The sequence below is a fragment of the Schistocerca piceifrons genome, chromosome 8 (assembly GCF_021461385.2).
Source record: "Schistocerca piceifrons isolate TAMUIC-IGC-003096 chromosome 8, iqSchPice1.1, whole genome shotgun sequence".
NCBI classification, from domain to species: domain Eukaryota; kingdom Metazoa; phylum Arthropoda; class Insecta; order Orthoptera; family Acrididae; genus Schistocerca; species Schistocerca piceifrons.
The window spans coordinates 16,900,932-16,923,257 of NC_060145.1; the positions used below are offsets into that span (position 1 = coordinate 16,900,932).

Here is a 22,326-nt window from a genome sequence, read left to right on the forward strand (position 1 = left end):
AGTTCCGATCGCTGTAAACAAAATCGATGTCTTGTTCCAAAGACCTTGTAAAATATAACTAGACTCACTGATGGCGCTGCAGTCGCGGGATAATTTGAACCTTCGGCTGGACGCCATTATAGTGGTTGTAGTCTGATGTGTTGTGTAGTATTGTTGTTTATGAAGACCCTTATTCAACGTTGTATATTTGTTGGGGCGTACATACAGTATTTGTTACTCGTAATTCTACTGTCTGTACGTTCCAATCAAAAGAAGTACAATGGTGAAGAGTTGTGCAGCGATTAATTGTACAAATAAATTCGAGAAAGGAACGAATATTACATTTCACAGGTATGTGGATATTTTAAGTTGTTTTGTATGTCAGCGCACTTGCTTAATAAATGTTTTTGTAACACGGTATTAGCATAATGTCTGTGCATCTATTTGACGGTTTCCTTTCTCAAAACCACAGCTGTTACAAAAATGGTTACACGCTGTCAGGAGGCAAGATTTCCGACCGACAGAATACCATTTTATATGTTCTCATCATTTTGAAGAAAGTTGGCTGATCGGTAATGTTTTCATGGTCTAGGCTAGGTTGAAACATGATAATTTGGTCGTGAGTTGCCAAAGCACTATGGCATATACAACGCACTTCTCGTCAAAAAATCTGAAGCAGGGTAGAGTCAGAAAATGTCTATATAGTGGGCAAATCTTCGAATATTTTGATACATTTTGCGTACATCTATCATAAATGAACTACGAAAAATGCTAGGGGTCCAGTACATAACTTTTAGCTACGGCAGATTCCATGTAGCACGTAAGATAAATTCATAAACAGTGACTAGTTGCTGTTTGTTCATAAATTAAAAAGTATATTGTAGTGAGGTATTTAAATGAGGCATTATGTTTGTGACATAACTCAAGGGGAGGCATTTTATAACCAAAAGCGATGTATAAACATTCGAACTCCGCGCGTCAGTTTACCACTCTAATGGCCGCCGGCCAGCTATTCAATTTGTCCGCTCTTCACAGTCGACCTCTCGTGCGGTTGTGGGGGCCTGTCTTGTTCCGCGACAGTCGCGCGTTCGATATATATCGCTTTCATACGTTCTTGGAAATTACCCAACAGCGATTTTCGAACAGCAAAGTGATGAAGTTGCGGTTGCTAGAGTTTAATATCTGCTAAACAACGTCCAGTTGAGCTTCCTGACCAGTGAAAATCTTTCTGACGTGGATGTTTCGTAGCGAGTTGCAGAGAACAAGACGCAGCAGCGCTGAGTCAAGCGGTGCCACAATACGAGGGGAACAGGAATGGCTGGTAGCGAAGTGTGCCCAGCAACCTCGACGAGTACGCGCCGGCCGCGGTGGCCGTGCGGTTCTGGCGTTGCAGTCCGGAACCGCGGGACTGCTGCGGTCGCAGGTTCGAATCCTGCCTCGGGCATGGGTGTTGTGTGCTGTCCTTAGGTTAGTTAGGTTTAAGTAGTTCTAAGTTCTAGGGGACTTATGACCTAAGATGTTGAGTCCCATAGTGCTCAGAGACATTTGAACCATTTTGAACCGAGTACGCGGCGTGCGTGACTCAGCGGAGGCACCAGGCAGCGGGCACTCTGAGCGAGATAACGTTTCTGGCATTGGGTAGCGACGCTGCTTATCTTGACCGTGATACCGGCCAAGGTCTCCTTCCTCGTGAGATCTTCTGCGGGGTCTCGAGGGAGCGAGATGGCGCAGTGATTGGCACACTGGACTCTCATTTGGAACGACGACGGTTCAAATTCGCGTCCAACCATCCAGATTTATATGTTTTCCGTGATTTCCCTAAATTGCTCCAGGCAAATGTCGGGATGGTTCCTTTGAAAGGGCACAGCCAGTTTCCTTTTCCATCCTGAAATCATTCCGAACTTGGTGCTCAGTCTGTAATGACTTTTGTGGACGAGACGTCAAACCCTAACCTTCCTTCCAAGGCCTAGAAACGGTGCTATTGCTGCTTTGTCTCTATTCACCTGCGTCCACCGTTCAACCTCCCGGTCATGCCGCGTCTCTAAAGGGCACGCAGATGTGTTTGCTGTGCCATCTTACCCCCACCCCCACGGCTCAACTATTCTACGTCAAACGCACGCATCGGTAATTTGGAAGAAGCATTGGTTACCGAAGTCGGGGACGCAATAATAGCGATACAACGAATACCTCGCTGCCGTGACGGGCGAATCTGGATCTTGTTTTCTGCGCTGCCAAGGGAATATCACACAATGGCGTAAATATTAATGACTGAATCTGTTTTGATATCTACCGAAAGTAAATTTTTCTTGGCGGAAATTAACTCGTCGAATATGTACACTGGAAAAGTGCTCCGGGTTTTGTTGGAAGTACAGCTTCTTGCTAAATGCCGAACAAAAAAAAATTGCGTCGAATGTCACGGCCAGACATGCGCTAATGTTTACAAGACAATCTGTGGTGTCGAATTCCCCTTCGAGCTGTATTGCATAAAATGTAAGAAAAGGACATCAGTAAGAAAGAAGACTCGGTTTGACTCGTCAAAACTGAGCACTGAAAAGAGTGTCGTTATCATTTCCTGCTTGATGAGAAGCTATACATTAGGAGCCACTGCTTCTGAAAATGAAGTGTCTCTCACGACGGTCGGACTATTACGGATTCTGTCGCGAAGTGTGCTATGTCTGTGACACAAACTAAAGTGTCCCCACGTATGGTCATAGCAAAACCGTAGAAACTGACGAGTCGCACCTCACGGCAAAGGACGGCTCCTGAAAAGCGAAATCGAACACATGTGGGTCTTTGGTGGCATAGAAGAAGAATCGAAGAAGTGCTTTATACTTCATGTGTAGTCTCGGGATAAGGTTCCTTTTAGTGCCTCTGATAAGGCATTTTACTTTACCTGGTATGACAGTCGTAACAGGTGGGTGAAAGTCGTCGATGAAAGTCGTAGTGCAATTTGCGGAAAGAAGCTATCGATCACGATTTCGTCAGCCGCTCTATAGAGCTCGTTTCCTCTGATGATCTGTCCGTCAACACGGAGCGTGTAATCAAATCCTCAAAGTCATCTGTTAAGAGTGAACGTCGTTCGGGGGAAGAGATGAACTGCATGTGTTCCAGCACATAAACATTTCCATAACTTACGCCGGACGCAGAAATATCTTTCATCTGAAACTCTCCCCATATTTCTCAGAGATACTGCGCGAGTTTATCCTGGCTACGGAAAACAAGAAATTCTGCTGCTTGTCTATACAATACGTTGCATTGTCCACAGTGAGGATATCGCTGACGAGGGAAGTACGCGTTCGTCTTTTGTCGTCTATGTTGACAACAGTTACACAGATATGCATTGTTATTCTAAATGATGGACGCATCAAAAACTTCGTATTTATTCAAGTACAAATCCAAAATGAACAAGCTTTATACCAATGGAAAGAGGAAGTTTCAAGTTGTTTTCATAATGTTTGATATCAGTCTAATAAATTTAATAATTTGTAAATAATTAGGTTTTAATAATTATTTAACACTTAAAAATGTAATAAATGTTCAATGTGACCACCTCTGGCTGCACGGCAAACATCGGTAGCCAAAGCCGTCCCACACGCGCGAAAGCGTGTCTGCTGTTACTGAATGCACGGCAGCAGTGATCCGGTTCCGCAGACCGTTCAGAGTGGTTGGTAGAGGCGGGACGTAAACAGCTTCCTTCACATAACCCCATAAGAAATAGTCGCAGGGTGAGAGATCAGGAGATCTCGGTGGCCAGAAGTCCCCTGCGACCGAACCAGCACTGACGAAGGGAGTCATTCAAAAAGCCTCGCACAACACGATGCCAAAGGGGGCGAAGCTCCATCCTCTTGGAAAGTGAAGTCCTGGGAATCTTCCATAACTTGAGGGAACAGCCATCCTCCCAACATGTCCAGGTACGGGAATCCTGTTACAAATCTTTCCGCAAAGAAAAATGGTCCATAAACCTTTATACGGGATACGGCACAGAACACGTTCAACTTCGGTGAGTCTCTTTTGTGGTGTAATGGTGAATGTGGGTTTCCAAAACCCCATCTACGAACTTTGTGTCTGTTGACTTTTCTAGTAAGGTGGAACGTCCCTTCAGCACTAACAATTACACATCCACATTCTACATTTATACTCCGCAAGCCACCCAACGGTGTGTGGCGGAGGGAACTTTACGTGGCACTGTCGCAGAAAGCCTGTGTGAGCGCTCGAATCTCTCTAATTTTCTTACTTTGTTTATGAGGCGACAGCGCGGAACTGTATCGAACGCCTTCCGGAAGTCAAGGAAAATAGCATCTACCTGGGAGCCTGTATCTAATATTTTCTGGGTCTCATGAACAAATAAAGCGAGTTGGGTCTCACACGATCGCTGTTTCCAGAATCCATGTTGATTCCTACAGAGTAGATTCTTCGTTTCCAGAAATGACATGATACGCGAGCAAAAAAACATGTTCTAAAATTTTACAACAGATCGATGTCAGAGATATAGTCCTATAGTTTTGCGCATCTGCTCGACGACCCTTCTTGAAAACTGGAACTACCTGTGCTCTTTTCCAATCATTTGCAACCTTCTGTTCCTCTAGAGACTTGCGGTACACTGCTGTTAGAAGGGGGGCAAGTTCTTTCGCGTACTCTGTGTAGAATCGAATTGGTATCCCGCCAGGTTCAGTGGACTTTCCTCTGTTGAGTGATTTCAGATGTTTTCTAATCCTTGGACACTTATTTCGATGTCATCCATTTTTTCCTTCGTGCGAGGATTTAGAGAAGGAACTGCAGTGCGGTCTTCCTCTGTGAAACAGCTTTGGAAAAAGCGACTCGCTGTAGAAATGCGTCATCCTCCATCTTTGCTAGCACATAACCGCAAAATGCGAGATGCTTCTCTTTGTCATTGCGGTTGAGAGCCTGCACACGTTGTGATCGGTAGGGATTGCACAGCAAACGCCGTCTCAGAACTATCCATACAGTTGGTTGGGGTCTTCCAAGTTCTCGACTGGCTCTATTGGTAGACTTACTGGGACTGCACACGAAACTTTCTCGAATCCGTGGGACATTATCCTCTGACACGCGCAATCGGCCTGTGCTTTTTCCTTTGCCCACACTCCCAGTCTTTTTAAATTGCTTAAACCAATGGGTAATGCTTTTGCGAGTTGGTGGTTGAATACTGAATTTGGTACGAAATACCCGCCGCAGTGCAATTTGCGACTCACTTTTCGGGAACTCAAGAACGCAGAAAACCTTGTGCTCCACAGTCGCCATCTCACAACTGCCAGTGAAACGCAATGGCGACCCTATTGCCCTGCGAACTCTACCGGCCGCTTCTGAAACCATCACCGCCCTCTCGCCGAAAACTGCAACTTCCTCGTTTCATAGGTATAAACTTGTTCATTTTGGGCTTGTACTTGAATACATATGAATTTTTGAAAATGGGTCCAGCGCTTAGAATACCGCTGTATATCGGGCTCAGTGCACACGCGACTTCGATACCCAAGGTTTCTCCTAAATTACCCACGCATCTATATATGAAACCTCTGCTGAACTCAAAAACCTCTACCCAAGTGGACTACTGCCAACACACTAAGCGGACCCATGCTGCTGTGTCACGCACTCGTGTCGTTCTGCCACATCCTGGCCCATAAAGCGCAGCCGTGATGCGGTGTTTTGAGGTACATATCGAAGATTCCCCTGAGACCTTTACGGCTGTGTCGCTTCCCCTTCTTGTCCAGTCCGAGTTCGCAGCCCATCTCTAACGAACTCGTGATGAACTGCCCCTTTTTTTGCTGCTGATTTCAGTCAACATTATCATCTCCTAAAGAATTGAAGCATATCTGATACAGGTACGTTATCATCCCTTGATAAATAAGGTATTAATGCAGCTTACGTTTATATAATGAGAAACAGATATGTTTAAAACTGTTAGTCAGGATAATGGAAAAATCAGAATTGGAAGCTGGTCCAGGGAAGAAGATCGTGAAATTCAAATTACTGAACTGAGAAAACAAAGAAGAAATACGATTTAAAAAAAAGGTGCCTAAACCAAGAGCGTGACTAGCGAGGAGCAGGTAAGCGCCAATGCCCTTCTAGACCCCTTAGAAAAAGCGAACTCAAACTCACTCCAAAAAAGCTCACACAAGTGTAAATCCAGCATCAGTTTTAAGAAATTGAGAGTATTTAATGGACACTGATTAGAAGCGAGTAAACTTACAAATATTTATCACGTAATCTCAAAATTATTTACTTGTTAGCTGAGTAACCCTTCATCGCCCAAGTATTTATTTATTCCACTCTTCTATTAGTCCATCTCCCTCTTGCCCCCCTCTCTGCCCATCTCCTCATCCTCTACCCCGCTCTCTCTGTCCACTTCCTGCTGCTCCCCTTCTCTGTACATCACCCTGTTATCACGCCCAACACATCCCAATGAGACTTGCTGCGTTTTACCTGCTCAGTATTTCTTTCCAGATAACAACGGATGGTGTACCAAGTTTCGTTGAAATCGATCCTGTAGCTTGGGAGGACATGTTGAATATTTATAATACTTGCAGTACCGTTGTGTTTTCAATTCGTTATGTTGCTCCTATTTTTAACCAGTCGATGTCAAAAACCACTGAAACATCGGTATAGGAAGTGCGTACATGTGTCACAACGTTACCTACCTGACAGCAAAACAAGATATACAAATCTCAGACAAACTGTACTCTCTCCGTTAAGAACGTAGTATGTAGTAGGAACCAACTATGAAGTTCTTCCCGGAATGTGTTTGGTGATTAATAAGGACACTGCTGAGTTTTATTTCATAAGAAATTGTGTTTCGTTCCCTTCACTTCTCTTCCTGTATTGCCCCTCTCCCCATCAGTTCAGATCCTGGGCATACTCTCGATTTCAACTACAGTTGTGTTGATGATGAAATTGTATTGTTTGCCCTAGTATTGGTAAGCGTCGTTAGTGGAAGTAGTTAACAGTAAGTTTGAAAGAAAGACTGAAAATGAATTACACCAAGCCTGAAATAATGCGTAATTATCTCGTCGAAAAGGAAATCGCCGTGTTACTATTTTCTTTGAGGGCAACACTAACACCCAGTCCCGGGTCAGAGAAAATCCCCAACCCGGCCAGAAATCGAACACGGTACCCTGTGATCCAGAGGCAGCAACGCTAGCCATAGCCACTAGACCACGAGCTACGGACTTGAGACATGGGGAGGGGGAAGAAGTGAGATTAGTATTAGATAACGACCGATACCACAGCAAAAGAATTAAAGGGAAGAACTAAATAAGATTTTAAGAACAAAGTTATGAAAGATTACATTAAACGTGTATAGGTACATCTCTGGGTACAAACATAAATATTTTTGTTTATTAATTATTTTTGGCAGTAAATGTCAATACATTCAGACATTACAAGAATATAAATGTTTGAAGGTATCCGTATGTATCTTTGCTGTCAGAGAGCCTGTCTTCGACTGTGGAGACCGAACAGTTGAGCGGTAGGACTGAGACGAGAAAACTTTTATTGTTGACTTGTGGTATTGCTGATGTGTTGGTTTTCATGCGCAGAGACGCATTAATAATGAGGGACCTGTGACCTCTGCTTTGTGCGTGGATCATCTCAGATAGTTTACACGTGTGCAACGAATGCAAATAGGTTGGCCGTTGATGAAACAATACGTGCGCACATCAGGTTTGTACATTTCTAGGAGTGTTCTTTGATATAACTGTATTGTATCAATCAGTGAAATAAAACTATTTCGAGTGTGCCACGGAGCTGAACATTGTAAAGGCGAATGTGCTCTGTAAATAAGTTAGTGCCGCGTTTTCCAAACTGTGCCTACCCTGGAACTGTAACCCCACGACATCAGGTTCACCACGGCAGCTGCGACATTACAGGAGTCCTTTCGTCATCCGTTTTCTCTTAAAAATGATATGTTCTGCCAGTAGTAATAATGTAATTCGTCTGTATAGAGCACCAAAGTATAAATGTAATGTTTGCGCCACATCCCGCCGCACAAATTTTCTTCTGTTCAGTAAAATAGTAATAAATGTTCTTGGCGTGATCTTTTTGACAGCTGATTCTGGCCCTGCAACTTCTTCGACGTTATTGTGTCTACCGGTCTTCAGAATAAGATTGTTCATCACTTAACTGAGAAACTATGTAGGTCAGGGAATGTACACAGGGTGTAAGCCGAACAACTTGATTTCAGTATCTGAATATTCTTGCTTACAGAAAAACGTAACGTTTCTACCAGCTATTTTGCCAGTTGCTGGGTCTACAATAGACTTGACAGCCTTCACACAAGGTAACTGCCTGCTGATTTTATCATCTGTCAATTTTTTTTAAATTTTGAACAAATTATCACCTGTAAGTTGGCAAGATGAGATTTTCTTGTTTCTCAAATAAACCGCTTTCAGCTGTATATGGACGTTCACAGGATCTGAGTTAACGAGCATTGCGCTCTCATTTAAATGTTTGGACGAAAGAGTCAGCCTACAGGAATTGCGAAACGAACTCTGTCGTACAGGACCATATGCCACAAAGGGCGCAGATTCACCACGAGACAGGAAAACTCACAGGCGTCTATTGTCTATTGAGGCCTAAGCGCTGTAATATGCGAGTGAGACAGACGTGAACCTACATCATAGGGAAACTCAACAAAAGGATTTGGTGGCCAAGGAGACGTAGCAGTGTTAAATATGGTAGACCTAAGATCGGCCATAAAGGGAAACATTTATGAAAACTATTTAATTCTGTAGTAATGCAGGGGATCAAGCCACAGTAATTTCAATCTCCCATCCTCCATAAGTTTTCATGGTGATCCCAATAAAACTTAAATATTTATCGTATCTATAATAGTTTAGGATTTACTGTTGAAGTGAAACTAACAAAGACCTGAATGCTAAAATCTGAACGCTTTGGTCGATCTTAACGATCGACATTTCATATAGAAGCGCTTCATTAAAATGACAAACGTAGTGAATATCAACTCTGTAACTTTATTTGTTTAAAAGATATAGTAATTTTAAAGTATCAGTATTTAAGTTAAGCATCAGATCATCGTTTCCTCCACACAAAACACATTGAACGATGACAGCATGACACCTTATTCAATCATTAGGTAATAGAATACTTGTTGTAATGTTTAGTGCATAACAGTTACTTTAGTTCTTTATTTATTTATCAGGAAGCACATTGGTGCAAAGCTACTGGCCGTGACATTCAAAGTTTAGAAGGATATTATATTGGTTTTATGTAAAAGAATTTAACGTTTATTATCTAATGGATATCATTGTTACTTTATTTAGAACGTGAAAGTGGTCAAGCTTTGAAAATGAAAAGTAATGTAGAATAAGCTGTAGCCAATCAGATGGACGGCTTCAGGTAAGGGAACTGCCCTAGTCAGTTGAGTGACGATGTTCGACGCGCGCGGAAAACACGGCCGGACACGGGCAGAGAGGGGCAGTTCTGGTCGAGACACCAAAGGGGACGGTTCGGCTGGAGATGCCAAAAAGAGACAGTGCTGGCGGTGACGCGGAAGCGGACTGTCGGTGTTTAGGTTGCTGAGAGATGAAACGACTTAGAAAATTTCGCGTTGTGTGGTACCGCGGGTTTAGTCTCTGAGCGCGAAGATAACGAGGTGGAATATTAGACTTGTATTTCGCGATGAGATTGTGAATGATCGAACTGTGTCAAATGGATATGCGCTCGAGTGTAACAGTAACTCTAAATATGACCACTTTCGTTATTAGTTTGCTTTCTGAATAAACATTATTCTAATCAAGTAGCAACTGTGTGGCCTCATCATTTATGGGTCGTTAATTTAGTTCCCGATATTACTATTACTCTTATTATATGTTATGTTAACTTTGTATTTCGCAAACTTGCCATCAGCCAGACAATTTAACCAAAGGGTCACAAGTGTCTAATTTAGGGCGTGTAATGCGACACGTGCGGTTCAACTCCTAGACGAGTTTGAGCCAAGACATTTCGACGAAGAGGAACCGCATGTGAGACCGAACATCTTTGGGATGTTAGCTCGCGCAGAACAAGACCGGTTTATGACTTCATATCACACCTTCACGTGTACATACATCAGTAAAACATGAAGACCTGATACGGAAGGATGGGGACTCTACCTTCTCAAAGTAAAATACTATTACCTTCAACAAGCAGGACTTAATAGTTCAAACTGACCAGTTGAGAAACTGACATGTTAAAAGCACATTTACTTCACACCAGGAAGCGGCGACAGCGGTTTATTTCAGGAACATGGGCTACTTCAGCTGCAGTTGTCATCAACAGAAAACTATTTGAAATTTTCTTGTCTCTTAAGAAATCTGCTTGCAACCTTTTTAGACAGGCTTTCTTTCCCGTACAAGCTTATTTTGTGACTCGATTTCTCTGATGGGCTGTAAGGAAGCACCTTCTCTACCCGTGAAACAGCTTTGCCAAGGGACTAAAGACATTTGTATGATCCTATCTGGGAAGCACGAGTCTCCAACTCATCTACAGTGAGTACAGATTTTAGTTTATGCCAGTACTTCCTTTTTCTTTCAGTTTCCTTCTTACAATGAGTAAATAAATTTTTTTTCAGATGTGGATGCCTTTATCTTCGTGTTTTCCTAACTTTTTCTACCCTGTTTGCGTTCTTTTACTTTATGGGTGCTGTATTTGCTGGCATCTTTCTGCAGCTTTTCTCGAAATCGTGTCTTATGCTTTGCTGACATTGTTTTTCCTTTTTCCTGAATAAATAAAAAGTCACTATTAGTATAAACGATTAAGGCACTTGCTGTACCAACCAGCATAGCTTGAAAATGACAAGGAGTGTTAAATGGTTTAGATTTCAGTAACAACCATAAAAAACTGACACAGATGGGACACAATTACTTTCAACATTCGTACGTTGGTATTTACGTATTAAACACTACTTTATGTGTCACTGCGTGTATTTATTGAGTTTTCTCACTCCTAATCTAAAATCAATAGAATTTTTATAATTGCTTCTTCCTGTTTTTCGTCATGGATGGGGCACTAAAAGCGTAGCTGTTTTTGTAAATTACTGCACACTTTTCTTTAAAAACTGAAATTTGTCTGAAGGATAACGTTCTGCTCTTAAAACTCAAGAACTGAAACAACTGTGGCTGCAACGTAAATTTAGATAACTGCCAACGTAAAAAGCAAACATTTTGTCCTCCATCCTCATCTACTGAAGTGCTGACTTGGTTTAACTGTATTTCCTCAAATGATTTTGTAACTCCGGTAATTTTCTCACGACACGCAAATTGAACTTTTGTAGATTCAGAAAATTTGGACGTAAATTTAATTAAAAACCAAATTCAGAAAAGTCTCTGACTTTTTCACATGGAATCACCCATATGTGTTGGAGTTCCGTTCGAGTTTTGAACTTCATGAAGAGCGGAATGGAACGTCATATATGTGTCCACATAAATCTGTAATTCAAATACTGACTAAGTCTGATGATCGTTAGGAAGAATGGAAACTGGTGGCAATAAAAAAAAGTTAAGAGAATGTGACAACGGTTTAACACGATTTGAGACAAATGCCTGCTAGCTATAGGGCGCTCCAGCTACAGGAAACGTATTCCAAAACTTACGTTGTCAGCCTAATCCAGATACAAGAGTTCATTAGAACTTCTATTAACTGATATAATTGGGACGCTCTATCAGCGTTCTGCAAAAACTGCGCTTGACTTGGTAGATTAGAAGTCTCATAATTAGACCCAGTGAGCACTTTCGTCCATGGTAAGTCAGGACCAAATGATGGTAGAGAAAAAGGGAGGGGGAGCGAAACGAATATGCATTGACTCTGACGTGTCTTTCTCTCGTATCAAGACAGCTGACGATCGAACCGTATCGTGTTGCTGAAGCGCCATGTGTTATCTACAGTTTTATGTGGCAGAGTATTTAGAACTAGCCAGATGTAACACCAGAAAACCCTTAGGCAGCATGTAGTTCAAATGGCTCCAAGCAGTATGGGACTTATAATCTGAGGTCATCAGTCCCCTTGACTTAGAACTACTTAAACGTAACTAACCTAACGACATCACACGCATCCATGCCTGAGGCAGGATTCGAACCTGCGACCGTAGCAGCCGCGTGGTTCCGGACTGAAGCGCATAGAACTGCTCAGCCACAGCGGCCGGAGTAGCATGTAGTACATGATAATTTGTTATCTACTGTGAAAGCTACATCCTAAGAGTTTCAAGCACCAGTCTCAACTGTTTGAGAGCTTCCAACAGCTGAGACAGCAATAAAGAAAGTATCTACTTACGTTCTTGTGCAAGCAGATTTAAAGTAATCTGTAGAAACATTACCTTGGATTTGTGAGAATTTCTTTTAGAGCCCAATTCAAAGATTCTTCTGTGACATTGTTAAAGTTGAGCATAATGCCGTATCCAGACTCTTGTGCTTTGATAAGATTTGGTGTTTGGTCACCAAACACAGGAAATCCAAGTAGAGGCACGCCATTATGGAGAGCTTCTTGCAAACCCATCATTCCTCCGTGAGTCATAAACAACTTTATATTTTTGTGAGCTGAGAAAGAAAGAAAGAAAGTAACATCATAAATTGTCAAGCATGTTGATAAAAAGAGAAAACAATTTATGACTGATTGTAAGGAATTAATAAGCAGCAACTGATAATTTTTTATATTTTTGTGACCTGAGAAAGAAAGAAAGAAAGTAACATCAGAAATTCTCAAGCATGTTGATGAACAGAGAAGACAATTTATGACCGTTTGTAAGGGGACGCTAGGTTTCATAGCATGTCTAGTGTTCTGTTGTATTGTTTATTCTTTGACATGTGAAATTGTGTATGATTCTGTTATTTCCATTTTATTAACTTTCGTTGAGTACCAGACTCTTGGGGATACTATGACAACGTCCATATTTTGTTTCGCCTCTGCTGATTTATATGCGCGTTTAGAACGTTTCACCTGCGAGTTTAACGTTCGGATTGGTACGCAACTTAAGAGAGAAGCCGCTCTTCCAATCTGTTCGGCAGACACTGTTACCGAAATAAATAATTTTGTTCCGTGAAACCTCCAGACTCAGTTTTGTTCACCTGAAGCAAAGGTCGGTTAGTCCACGTCAAGCTAATCACAGCACAGTTGTTAACCCTGTGAGAAATTGTCTTTATGATTAAAAAAAGACTTTACAACTTTGTAATGATATAGAAATTTATTGAGATAACTTACGAAATCTGTAGATGTGTCATTTTGTTGCAAGCAACCACAAGCTTGTGAATCAGTACCCCATTCCGCCACCGGGAGCGCCAGTGCAGTGCACAGTTAAAATGGCTGCCTTCACTGCTGTGGAGCGTACTCGCTGTGCGCTTTGAAACTTTTTTTGTTCCACAGAGTGATGAAGCACTAACGCGTCAGTTGGACACAATTTGGCAAGATGTCCCACGGGGAGCCATCCGACAAACATATAAATCAATGCCAAGCCGAATAACTGCTTGCGTAAGGGCCAGATGTGGACCAGCGTGTTATTTACTAACCCAATTTGTGAAGCTTTTCCTCCTGAATGGATCATCAAATTTTTCTGAAATTTTAATCATTGATTTGTCTATAAATGTACCTCATATCTACCGAATTGCGTCCCATTTGGATAATTCCTTCGTGATGCGTCTTTTTTTGGTCTTACATTGTATTTGCTTTACTGTTGCTCGTAATGCTTAGTTTGCCAAATAGAACTTGGAGAATTAACTGGAGAATCGATGACTGCCAGATTACGTACCTCACATAAATGTACATGAACCTAGTCGAGTGACTCAAAAGTATTTAAGAACTATCAAAAAAGTTCAATACGGTTGATGTTCTTTGCTGGCGAGTGGTGTTGATCATTGATGTGATCGTCTCATCGACGCCATATTATCGATATGTTCGTCCACTCAGAAGTACACTTGAGGATGCTGGAGAGAGTGGAAGAAGGGGAAAGAAAAGGTGATTCACTAGAATATTATTGATCTTTAATAATGAATGACAATATAGGTGAAGAAGCAAACGTGGGAGAGTGAATTAAAAAAAAAAGGCAGGCGATACTGAGGATGTTTTGTAATTCTTATTACAGGCAAACGGCAGGTATACAGACTTACCTAGTATATCACTCTGAGGAAACCATTTTCCAATCTTGAGGTTGTCTGGCGGATTGGCGAGAGTATCTGTTTCAAACTTCCAGATGATTTTCTCTTTGAGCTTGGAGAACACACCGAGGAAGACGTTAATTATGTCTTCTGGCAAGTCTGCACTTTGTACGGCGCTACCCAAGCTGAAGTAGATCACACCGTCTGTTGCAGCATCCAGAAATTTTTGCAGGTCCTGGAATGAAACGCATCTCTGTAGACGACACATTGCGATAATGTTCGGTTCACAGTTTCGCTAAAATTGTAGTAAAATATAATTTTAAGTTTTTCCTCGCAGTACAAGTTATCACTCTTCACTCGTGGTCTTTTTCGAAATTATGGATTAACGTAACTTTCAGCACCAATCTCTCCTGTGCAACTTTCTTCATGTCTGCAAAACTACTGCGACCTGCATACATTTCAGCTTGCTTATTGCATTCAGTCTTGCTCTCAAGAATTTACTTCCCCCCAGTACCAGGGACGCTTCATTACCAAATTAACTATTCCTTGATGGCTCAGGATGTATTCTTCTGATCAATTTTTACTATAAATCCATTCTCTCGCCGATTTGATTGATTATCTCTGCACTGGTTAGCCCATGTACCCATCTAATCTTCAGAATTCCTGTACCCCTCAAAAGCTTGTATTCTGTTCCTATCTGTTCTACCATAAACGTATCAGTTCCATATGACGAAAGTTTTACAGAAATGCTTCCAAAAAGATCTGCTAAAATTTACATTCTCTGTTAACGTATGCCTCTTTTTCAGAAAACTTTTTTCTCTTTACTGCCAATCTGGCCTCTACTTTGCAGGCGCCAGTTAGTTTCCAGTCCAAATAACAACACCCATCTACTACATTTTGCCTCTCATTGCTTAACCTAAAACTCCCCTACATCACCTGATTTAATTCAACTACACTCATCATATTACTATTTAATATTCATGTTATCTTTCTATGACACTGTTCGGTTCCACTATTTTCTTAGTCCTTTACCATCTCTAATAGATAAACACTGCCATTGGTCAAGTTGAGCAATTTTATTTTTTCCCCCTAAACTTTAATTCCTTTTCCTTTAGTGCTGGTTGTGTTCACAGTCAGTAAGTTACACATCCAGAGTATTTCATGAACAGTTCAAGATACTGCAGCAAGGTGAGAATGACCCTTCTCGCGACGACGTCCTTGTGTAAATGTTCTTCGTTTTCTGGCCACGTGAAATACAACCTCAAGCTTTTGACGATCACCACTGTCACCTTCATCAGGGCCGGCCGCGTTGGTCTCGCGGTTCTAGGCGCTCAGTCCGGAACCGCGCGACTGCTACGGTCGCAGGTTCGAATCCTGCCTCGGGCATGGATGTGTGTGATGTCCTTAGGTTACTTAGGTTTAAGTAGTTCTAAGTTCTAGGGGACTGATGATCTCAGATGTTAAGTCCCATAGTGCTCAGAGCCATTTGGACCTTTATCAGGAGCAACTGACTGCCGAAACTCCTGGTGTAGTGGCCTCCCGCAGCCGACAGTTGACTGGTCAGCAAACGTGATCATTACGTCATCCCACGAGAGACTGTGTCAACATTTACATCTATAATCTGTAAACCACTGTGAGATGCAAGCCAGAGAGTAACCTCCAGGATTTTTCCCCATTCCATTCAAGGATCGATGGGGAAATAACTGTTTCAGTGCCTCTGTGTATGCTGTAATTAATGTAATCTTGACCTCATGATCCCTATGGGAGCGATACGTAGGGCGTTGTAGTATTTTCCTAGAGGCAGCGTTTAAAAGCAGTTATTAGAATTTATTTAGTAGGCTTTCCCTGGATAGTTTACGGCTATCTTCAAGTGTGATCCAGTTGTAATGGGAGTGATCATATCTTGTAAAATACAATACTCTAAAATTCATGTATTCATGTTATGAAATAAATCTGTTTCAGTTTTATATATTAGTTCTGTTTATGAACTAATACAGGGTGTATCAAAAAATACCATCCGATTTGGTACGTCTATATTTCTGAAACTAATAAATATATACAATGAATTTTGTTTTTTGATTAATAGGGAACTCAAAAAGTTTTTTTTTCCTCATGCCTTCTCATAGGTGTTCAATATGCCCCTCTTGAGATGCACGGTACATGCCAATGCGGTATTCAAATTGTTTCCACATTGCAGCTAGCATGTCTTGAGTTACAGCTTCCACAGCTGCTGTTATGCTATGTCTCAGTTCATTCATTGTTGTTGGTAACGGAGCCACATAAACTGAATTTTTTTAAAAAAAACCCACAAAAAATAATCACACACAGTCTAGTCTGGCAACCTTGAAGGCCAGTAATGTGAGACTGAATAATTTGCACCAGTGCAACAGATCCATCGTTCAATAATCCTTTGATTTAAAAATTCCCGCACTTCCAAATACCATTGTGGCGGTGCGTCATACTGTTGGTAGATGAAATCGTTCGAATCAGTCTACAACTGTGGGAAAAGGAAGTTCCCAAGCATATCGAGACATGTGCTTCCTGTAACATTGTCTCGGAAATGAAAAATGGACCATACACCTTTTCCCTGAAACTGCACAAAAGACATTAAATTTTGGAGATTCCCTATCATGTTGTACAACTTCATGTGGTTGTTCCGTACCCCATATTCTCACTTTTATAACGGTTCACCTTACATGCAAATGGAATGTTGCATCGTCACTAAACACTATGTGTGGAAGAAGACTGTCATCCTCCATCTTGCCAAGAACGAAATTACACAACTCCACTCGTTGTTGTTTGTCGCCTTAGCGAAGAACTTGCAGTAGCTGTCTTTTGCATGGTTTCATGTGTATGACGCCAGACAGACATCGGGTGATGTTGAGCAGTCGAGCTGCACGGCGAACGGATTTTTGCGGACTCCTTGTGAAACTATGACAGATGCTTTCGACGTCTGTGCCAGACACTTGGGGACGGCCCAGCGATTTACCTTTACACTAACAACCTGTTTCTCGGCCTTGTTCATACCATCGTGTAATGCTCTGTGCTGTAGGAGGATCCACAGCGTACCTAGTACGAAAGTCTCACTGAACAGTTATTGCTGACCGGCACTGCGCAAAACGTAGGACACAAAACGCTCTCTGTTGTCGCAACACCATTTTTACCAGAACTGGAGTGGGTGCACACTGCTGCTACCTAGCGGAACCATGTAAAACTGGAGTTTTTTCTTTCCAACAGTACATTTTTCACGCACATATCTCAAACAACATAATAGTCAACATTTTTAAAAATCGGATGATTCTTTTTGATACACCCTGCATAAGAATTAATTAGACTTTCATATCTACCATCATGTAGAGGTGACCCACTGTAATCAAAACTGTAGATCTAAAATTCTAATTCACTCTTATATTAATTCACAAACAGAACTAATATATAAAACTGACACAAGATGTATTTCCAATTTCATTTGAAACTGTAATTTCAATTTAAAATTACTCTCATTATTTGTATTTGTATAATTATTCCGAAATGCCTACGTTTCTAGAATATGTAGGCTTAGAGAAAGCTTTTGACAATGTTGACCGGAATACTCTCTTTCAAATTCTGAAGGTGGCAGGGATCAAACACAGGGAAGCGAAAGGCTATTTACAGTTTGAGCAGAAACCAGACGGCAGGCACGAAAGGGAAGCAGTGGTTGAGAAGGGATAGAGACAGGTTTGTAGCATATCCTCAGTGTTATTAAATCTGTATATCGAGCAAGCAGTACAGGAAACAAAAGCAAAATTTGGAGCAGGAAGTAAAATCCATGGAGAAGAAATAAAAACTTTGAGGTTCGCCGATAACATTGTAATTCTATCAGAGACAGCAAAGGACTTGGAAGAGCAGTTGAACGGAATGGACAGTGTCTTGAAAGGAGGATATAAGATGAACATCAACAAAAGCAAAACGAGGATAATGGAATGTAGTCGAATTAAGTCGGGTGATGCTGAGGGAATTAGATTAGGAAATGAGGAACTTAAAGTGGTAAAAGAGTTTTGCTATTTGGGGAGCAAAATAACTGATGACGGCCGAAGTAGAGAGGGTATAAAATGTAGACTGTCAATGGCAAGAAAGCGTTTCCGAAGAAGAGAAATTTGTTAGCATCGAGTATAGAAGTAAGGGTTAGGAAGCCTTTTCTGAAAATATTTGTATGGAGTGTCGCCATGTATGGAAGTGAAACATGGACAATAAATAATTTAGACAAGAAGAGAACAGAACCTTTCGAAATATGGTGCTACAGAAGAATGCTGAAGATTCGATGGGTAGATCACATAACTAATGAGGAGGGGAGCATTGGGGAGAAGAGGAATTTGTGGCACAGCTTGACCAGAAGAAGGGATCGGATGTTCCGAGGCATCAAGGCATTACCAATTTAGTACTGGAGGGTAGCGTAGAGGATAAGAAATCGTAGAGGGGGACCAAGGGATGGATACACTAAGCAGATTCAGAATGGTATGAGTTGCAGTAGTTATTCGGAGACGAAGAAGCTTGCACAGGATGAACTAGCATAGAGAGCTGCATCAAACCAGTCTCTGGACTGAAGATCACAACAATAACAACAATTATTCCGAAAAAATAGATAAGAAGTATTCAATTGTGAATGTATTCAAGTGTTATATGAATGCGTAGTGACTGTTTTTTCGAACATGTCGGAAAGAACAGATACTACTCGGTATCTGCACCTGTGACACATATTAAGTAAATTAAAGGTGGAGCAGGGAGAAAGGAGAGGAAGTGGGACGAACTGTTGATGTCAGCTGCATAAGGACTTTCTGCGGCAGCAGCGGCGGAGAGTGAAAATGTGTGCCACATCGAGATTCGAACCTGGGATCTGCAGATTGCTAGGCTGTTGTGTGAACCACTGCGCCATCCGGACACAGTGTTTACAACACCTGCGCGGACTTCCTCGACCGACCCACATTCCCACCCAGCGTCGCCTGGACGCAGTCCCCCGTCCGTGTCGCCGTGTGTGTGCTGTCCTTAGGTTACTTAGGTTTAAGTAGATCTAACTCTAGGGGACTGATGACCTCAGATGTTAAGTCCCATGGTGCTTAGAGCCATTTGAACCATTTTTTCCCAACGTGGGCACGTTGTTGCTGCTCGTCTGCTGGGTGATTCCGTATCCGAGGGAGCCGAAGAGTGTGGTGTTTCAAGAGGCACCGTATCGAAGATTTATACCGCATGCGGGGAAAACGGAGAAACGCCATCCGCTGAGTCACAACGCGGTCGAACGTGTGTGTTGACCGATCGTGACACACGGTCACTGAAGAGGATTGTGACGAAAAGTAAGAGGATGACCGCTGCGAAAGTCACTGTAGAAGTGGGTGTCTCAGTCCCGAACCCTGTCAGCACTTAAACAACACGAAGGTGCTCCATAACCAGGGTACGCAAATGCCCGTAACAGGAAGAAATGGTCCCGAAGACACAAAACCTCGGCTGTTGAACGGTGGGAGCGCGTCATTTGGTCGGGCGATTCTCGTGTCTCACAGCTTCCAACTTCTGGCCAAGTTTACGACACAAGAGCGAAGAATGACAGGGTTCGCTGATGATTCGGGCAACCATATGATGGTACTCCACTACCGGCCGATCAGCCTGCTCTCGTCCCCCTCAAAAGTCTTTGAGAGGTTGTACGTGGAGCGGCTGCCACGCCACGTGACGGAACAGCAACTCATCCCCGAGGAACAGTTCGGGTTCCGGAGCGGCCACTCGACCACCCAGCAGCTGTTGCGCCTCGTGGAGCAGGCGACGCGAGCGCTGGAGACGCGGGAGAACCTGGGGGCGGTGCTTCTCGACGTCTCCGAGGCCTTCGACTGCGTGTGGCTCGACGGACTCGTCTACAAACTTTTTGTGCACGGAGTACCGACGTCGCACGTGGTCCTTCTGCGCTCGTATCTCTCGGGACGCACATTCCACGTCGGAGTAGATTTGAGCGGGAGTGCCGCAGGGGTCGGTCCTCGGCCCCCTGCTGTACTCCCTGTACGTCTCCAGCAGAAAGAGGCTGCCGCCGGACCCGCCGCCGGTCACTATCGTGGGGGGCCCCATCCCACGGTTGCGGACCGGCAAATACCTCGGGGTGACGTTGGACAGGCACCTGACGTGGCTGCCACACGTCCGAGACGTCAGAGGGCGGGCAGTGGGGCGCCTTCGTGCGCTTTACCCACTGCTCAACGCTCCATCGACACTTCCTCCGCGCCACGGCCTCACCATGTACCTGTCCCTTGTCCGGCCGGTACTGGAATACGCGGCCGTGGTGTGGGGTAACGCGGCAGCGACGCTCATTGCGACGCTCCAACGCGTGCAAAATAGGGCGCTGCGACTTGCGCTCCACAAGCCGCCTCGCTACCCGACGAGGAAGCTGGCATCCCTTTCCTGCGGGATCGCTTCCGGCAAATCGCCAGAGTGTTCTACAGCAATGCAGAACACTCTCGCAGCCGCCTCATCCCTGGTCTGGGCCACCAGGTCCACCACAGGCCAACGGCACGTTGGACCGACCTACTGCGAGAGTAGTCTTCTCTTGCAGGCCGACATAGAAACAACGGGCGTCACAATCAACGACACCCAGTGAGGACAGCTCAACACGTTAGGTCCCACTGCACCCAAAAGAGGGCGCCGCAGGAACAGCAGCTCCGCTGCTTAAGCTGCCCCCACACCTGGCATACGGAGCCAGAGTTTTAGAGCGAGCGAGCGAGCGAGAAAATGTAGCATTCGCACAGACGAAGTTGCCGAAGTTCTGTTCTCGCTTCCGTTGCTATGAATCCACATGTGAGCACACGACAGCTCGAACACGAGATTGGCATTCCTAAAGCCAGTGTACATCGTATTCTTACACGTCACTGGTTGCATCCTTACCATGTAAACCTACATCAAGAACTGCATCGGAATGATTTCCAGAATTGTGTACAGTTCTGTCAGTGGGCACAGCAGCAAATCCTCGCCAACCCGAACTACTTTTCCAATGTTATATTTATCGATGAATGTTCCTTCTCAAAGGAAACGTAAATACAAGGAACATGCATTATCGGTCCAGCGACAACCCACAATGGCTTAGACAGGTGGAACATCAGCGTCAATGAAGAGTTAACGTCTGGTGTGGGATGCTTCGTACTACAGTTATTGGCTCTTATTTCATCAATGTTAGTCTAAACGGCACAGCGTATGCGGACTTCCCCAGACGAATTCTTCCTCCTGTTCTAGATGAAGTGCCGCTAAGAACCAGAATACTTATGTGGTATCAACACGGTGGATGTCCAGCACATAATGCCTTGCGTGCACGTTGTATTCTGAACCGAAGGTATCCTGTCAGATGGGTTGGTCGAGGAGGAACAGTTACTTAGCCTGCTAGGTCTCCTGATTTAAATCCTCTGGACTTTTTTCTTTGGGGATGCATTAAAGACGTTGTGTATCGCTATATTCCAACAACTCCAGAGGACAGTAGGAACGTATCGCTCTTTAGCAGCCAACACTGGAAGCAGTATAAATAATTCTTTCATTCAACGAGTGCACCAGTGTATCGGTGTCCAGGGTCACCACTTTGAACACCTTTGAATGTTTACACCTGGGCAATGGTACAGGAGAGTCAAAGTCAATTTTGTGTTATGATTTTACTTGGTTTTCATTTGGTTTCTGACAACTCCAGCAAGTGGACGAGTTTTTGATTCCGGGCTCAAAGACAATGTTTGTTATGTAATTAATAACGTTGTGTTTCAGTGAGTGGTACACTGTGATACACTTTTTAATAGGTCTTTAGGAGAGGAAATGAATTACCGAATAAAAAATACAGGGTGCCATTTGAGAAAGTCATACCACCGTTCATATCTTTGTAAAAACAGAGCTACAACGAAGGCAATCTTGCCGATTGATGTCCCCCTGTCGTCTAAAGAACATTTGCTTCAAACTTTTTTAATTTGCATCTGGACAAACAGTTATTTAGGGTGGTCAAGATAAATGGGACACCCTGTACATATATTCTTTACTGTCGTTTCTTGTTAACGATATCCGCTTATTCCCAAGAATTAGCAGCTTTCACTCAGTTAATTCTAGGCAGAAATCCAATCTGGCATTTTGGATCGCACTTTCCTAACTCTTGTGCAGAAAGGTGTGCAGTACACTCCAGCACCCATCTTCAGTAAGCTACCAGAAGAATTCAAAAATCTTAGCAGTAATTCACGCGCTTTATAATCGAAACTGAAGAGTGTCCTCATGGGTCACTCAT

At 43.1% G+C, this 22,326-nt stretch overlaps 1 protein-coding gene across 1 annotated transcript in view; it reads right to left on the reverse strand.

Annotated features, from left to right (window-relative positions):
• The window catches only part of LOC124711772 (UDP-glucosyltransferase 2-like), a 50,905-nt gene that overhangs the window by 10,332 nt on the left and 18,247 nt on the right, over positions 1-22,326 (reverse strand). Inside the window, exons 3-4 of the mRNA XM_047241987.1 lie at positions 14,085-14,307; positions 12,302-12,521 (exon numbers count right to left, since the gene is read on the reverse strand). Coding sequence (XP_047097943.1) covers positions 12,302-12,521; positions 14,085-14,307 — 443 coding nt within the window. The remainder of the gene's footprint in view (positions 1-12,301; positions 12,522-14,084; positions 14,308-22,326) is intronic.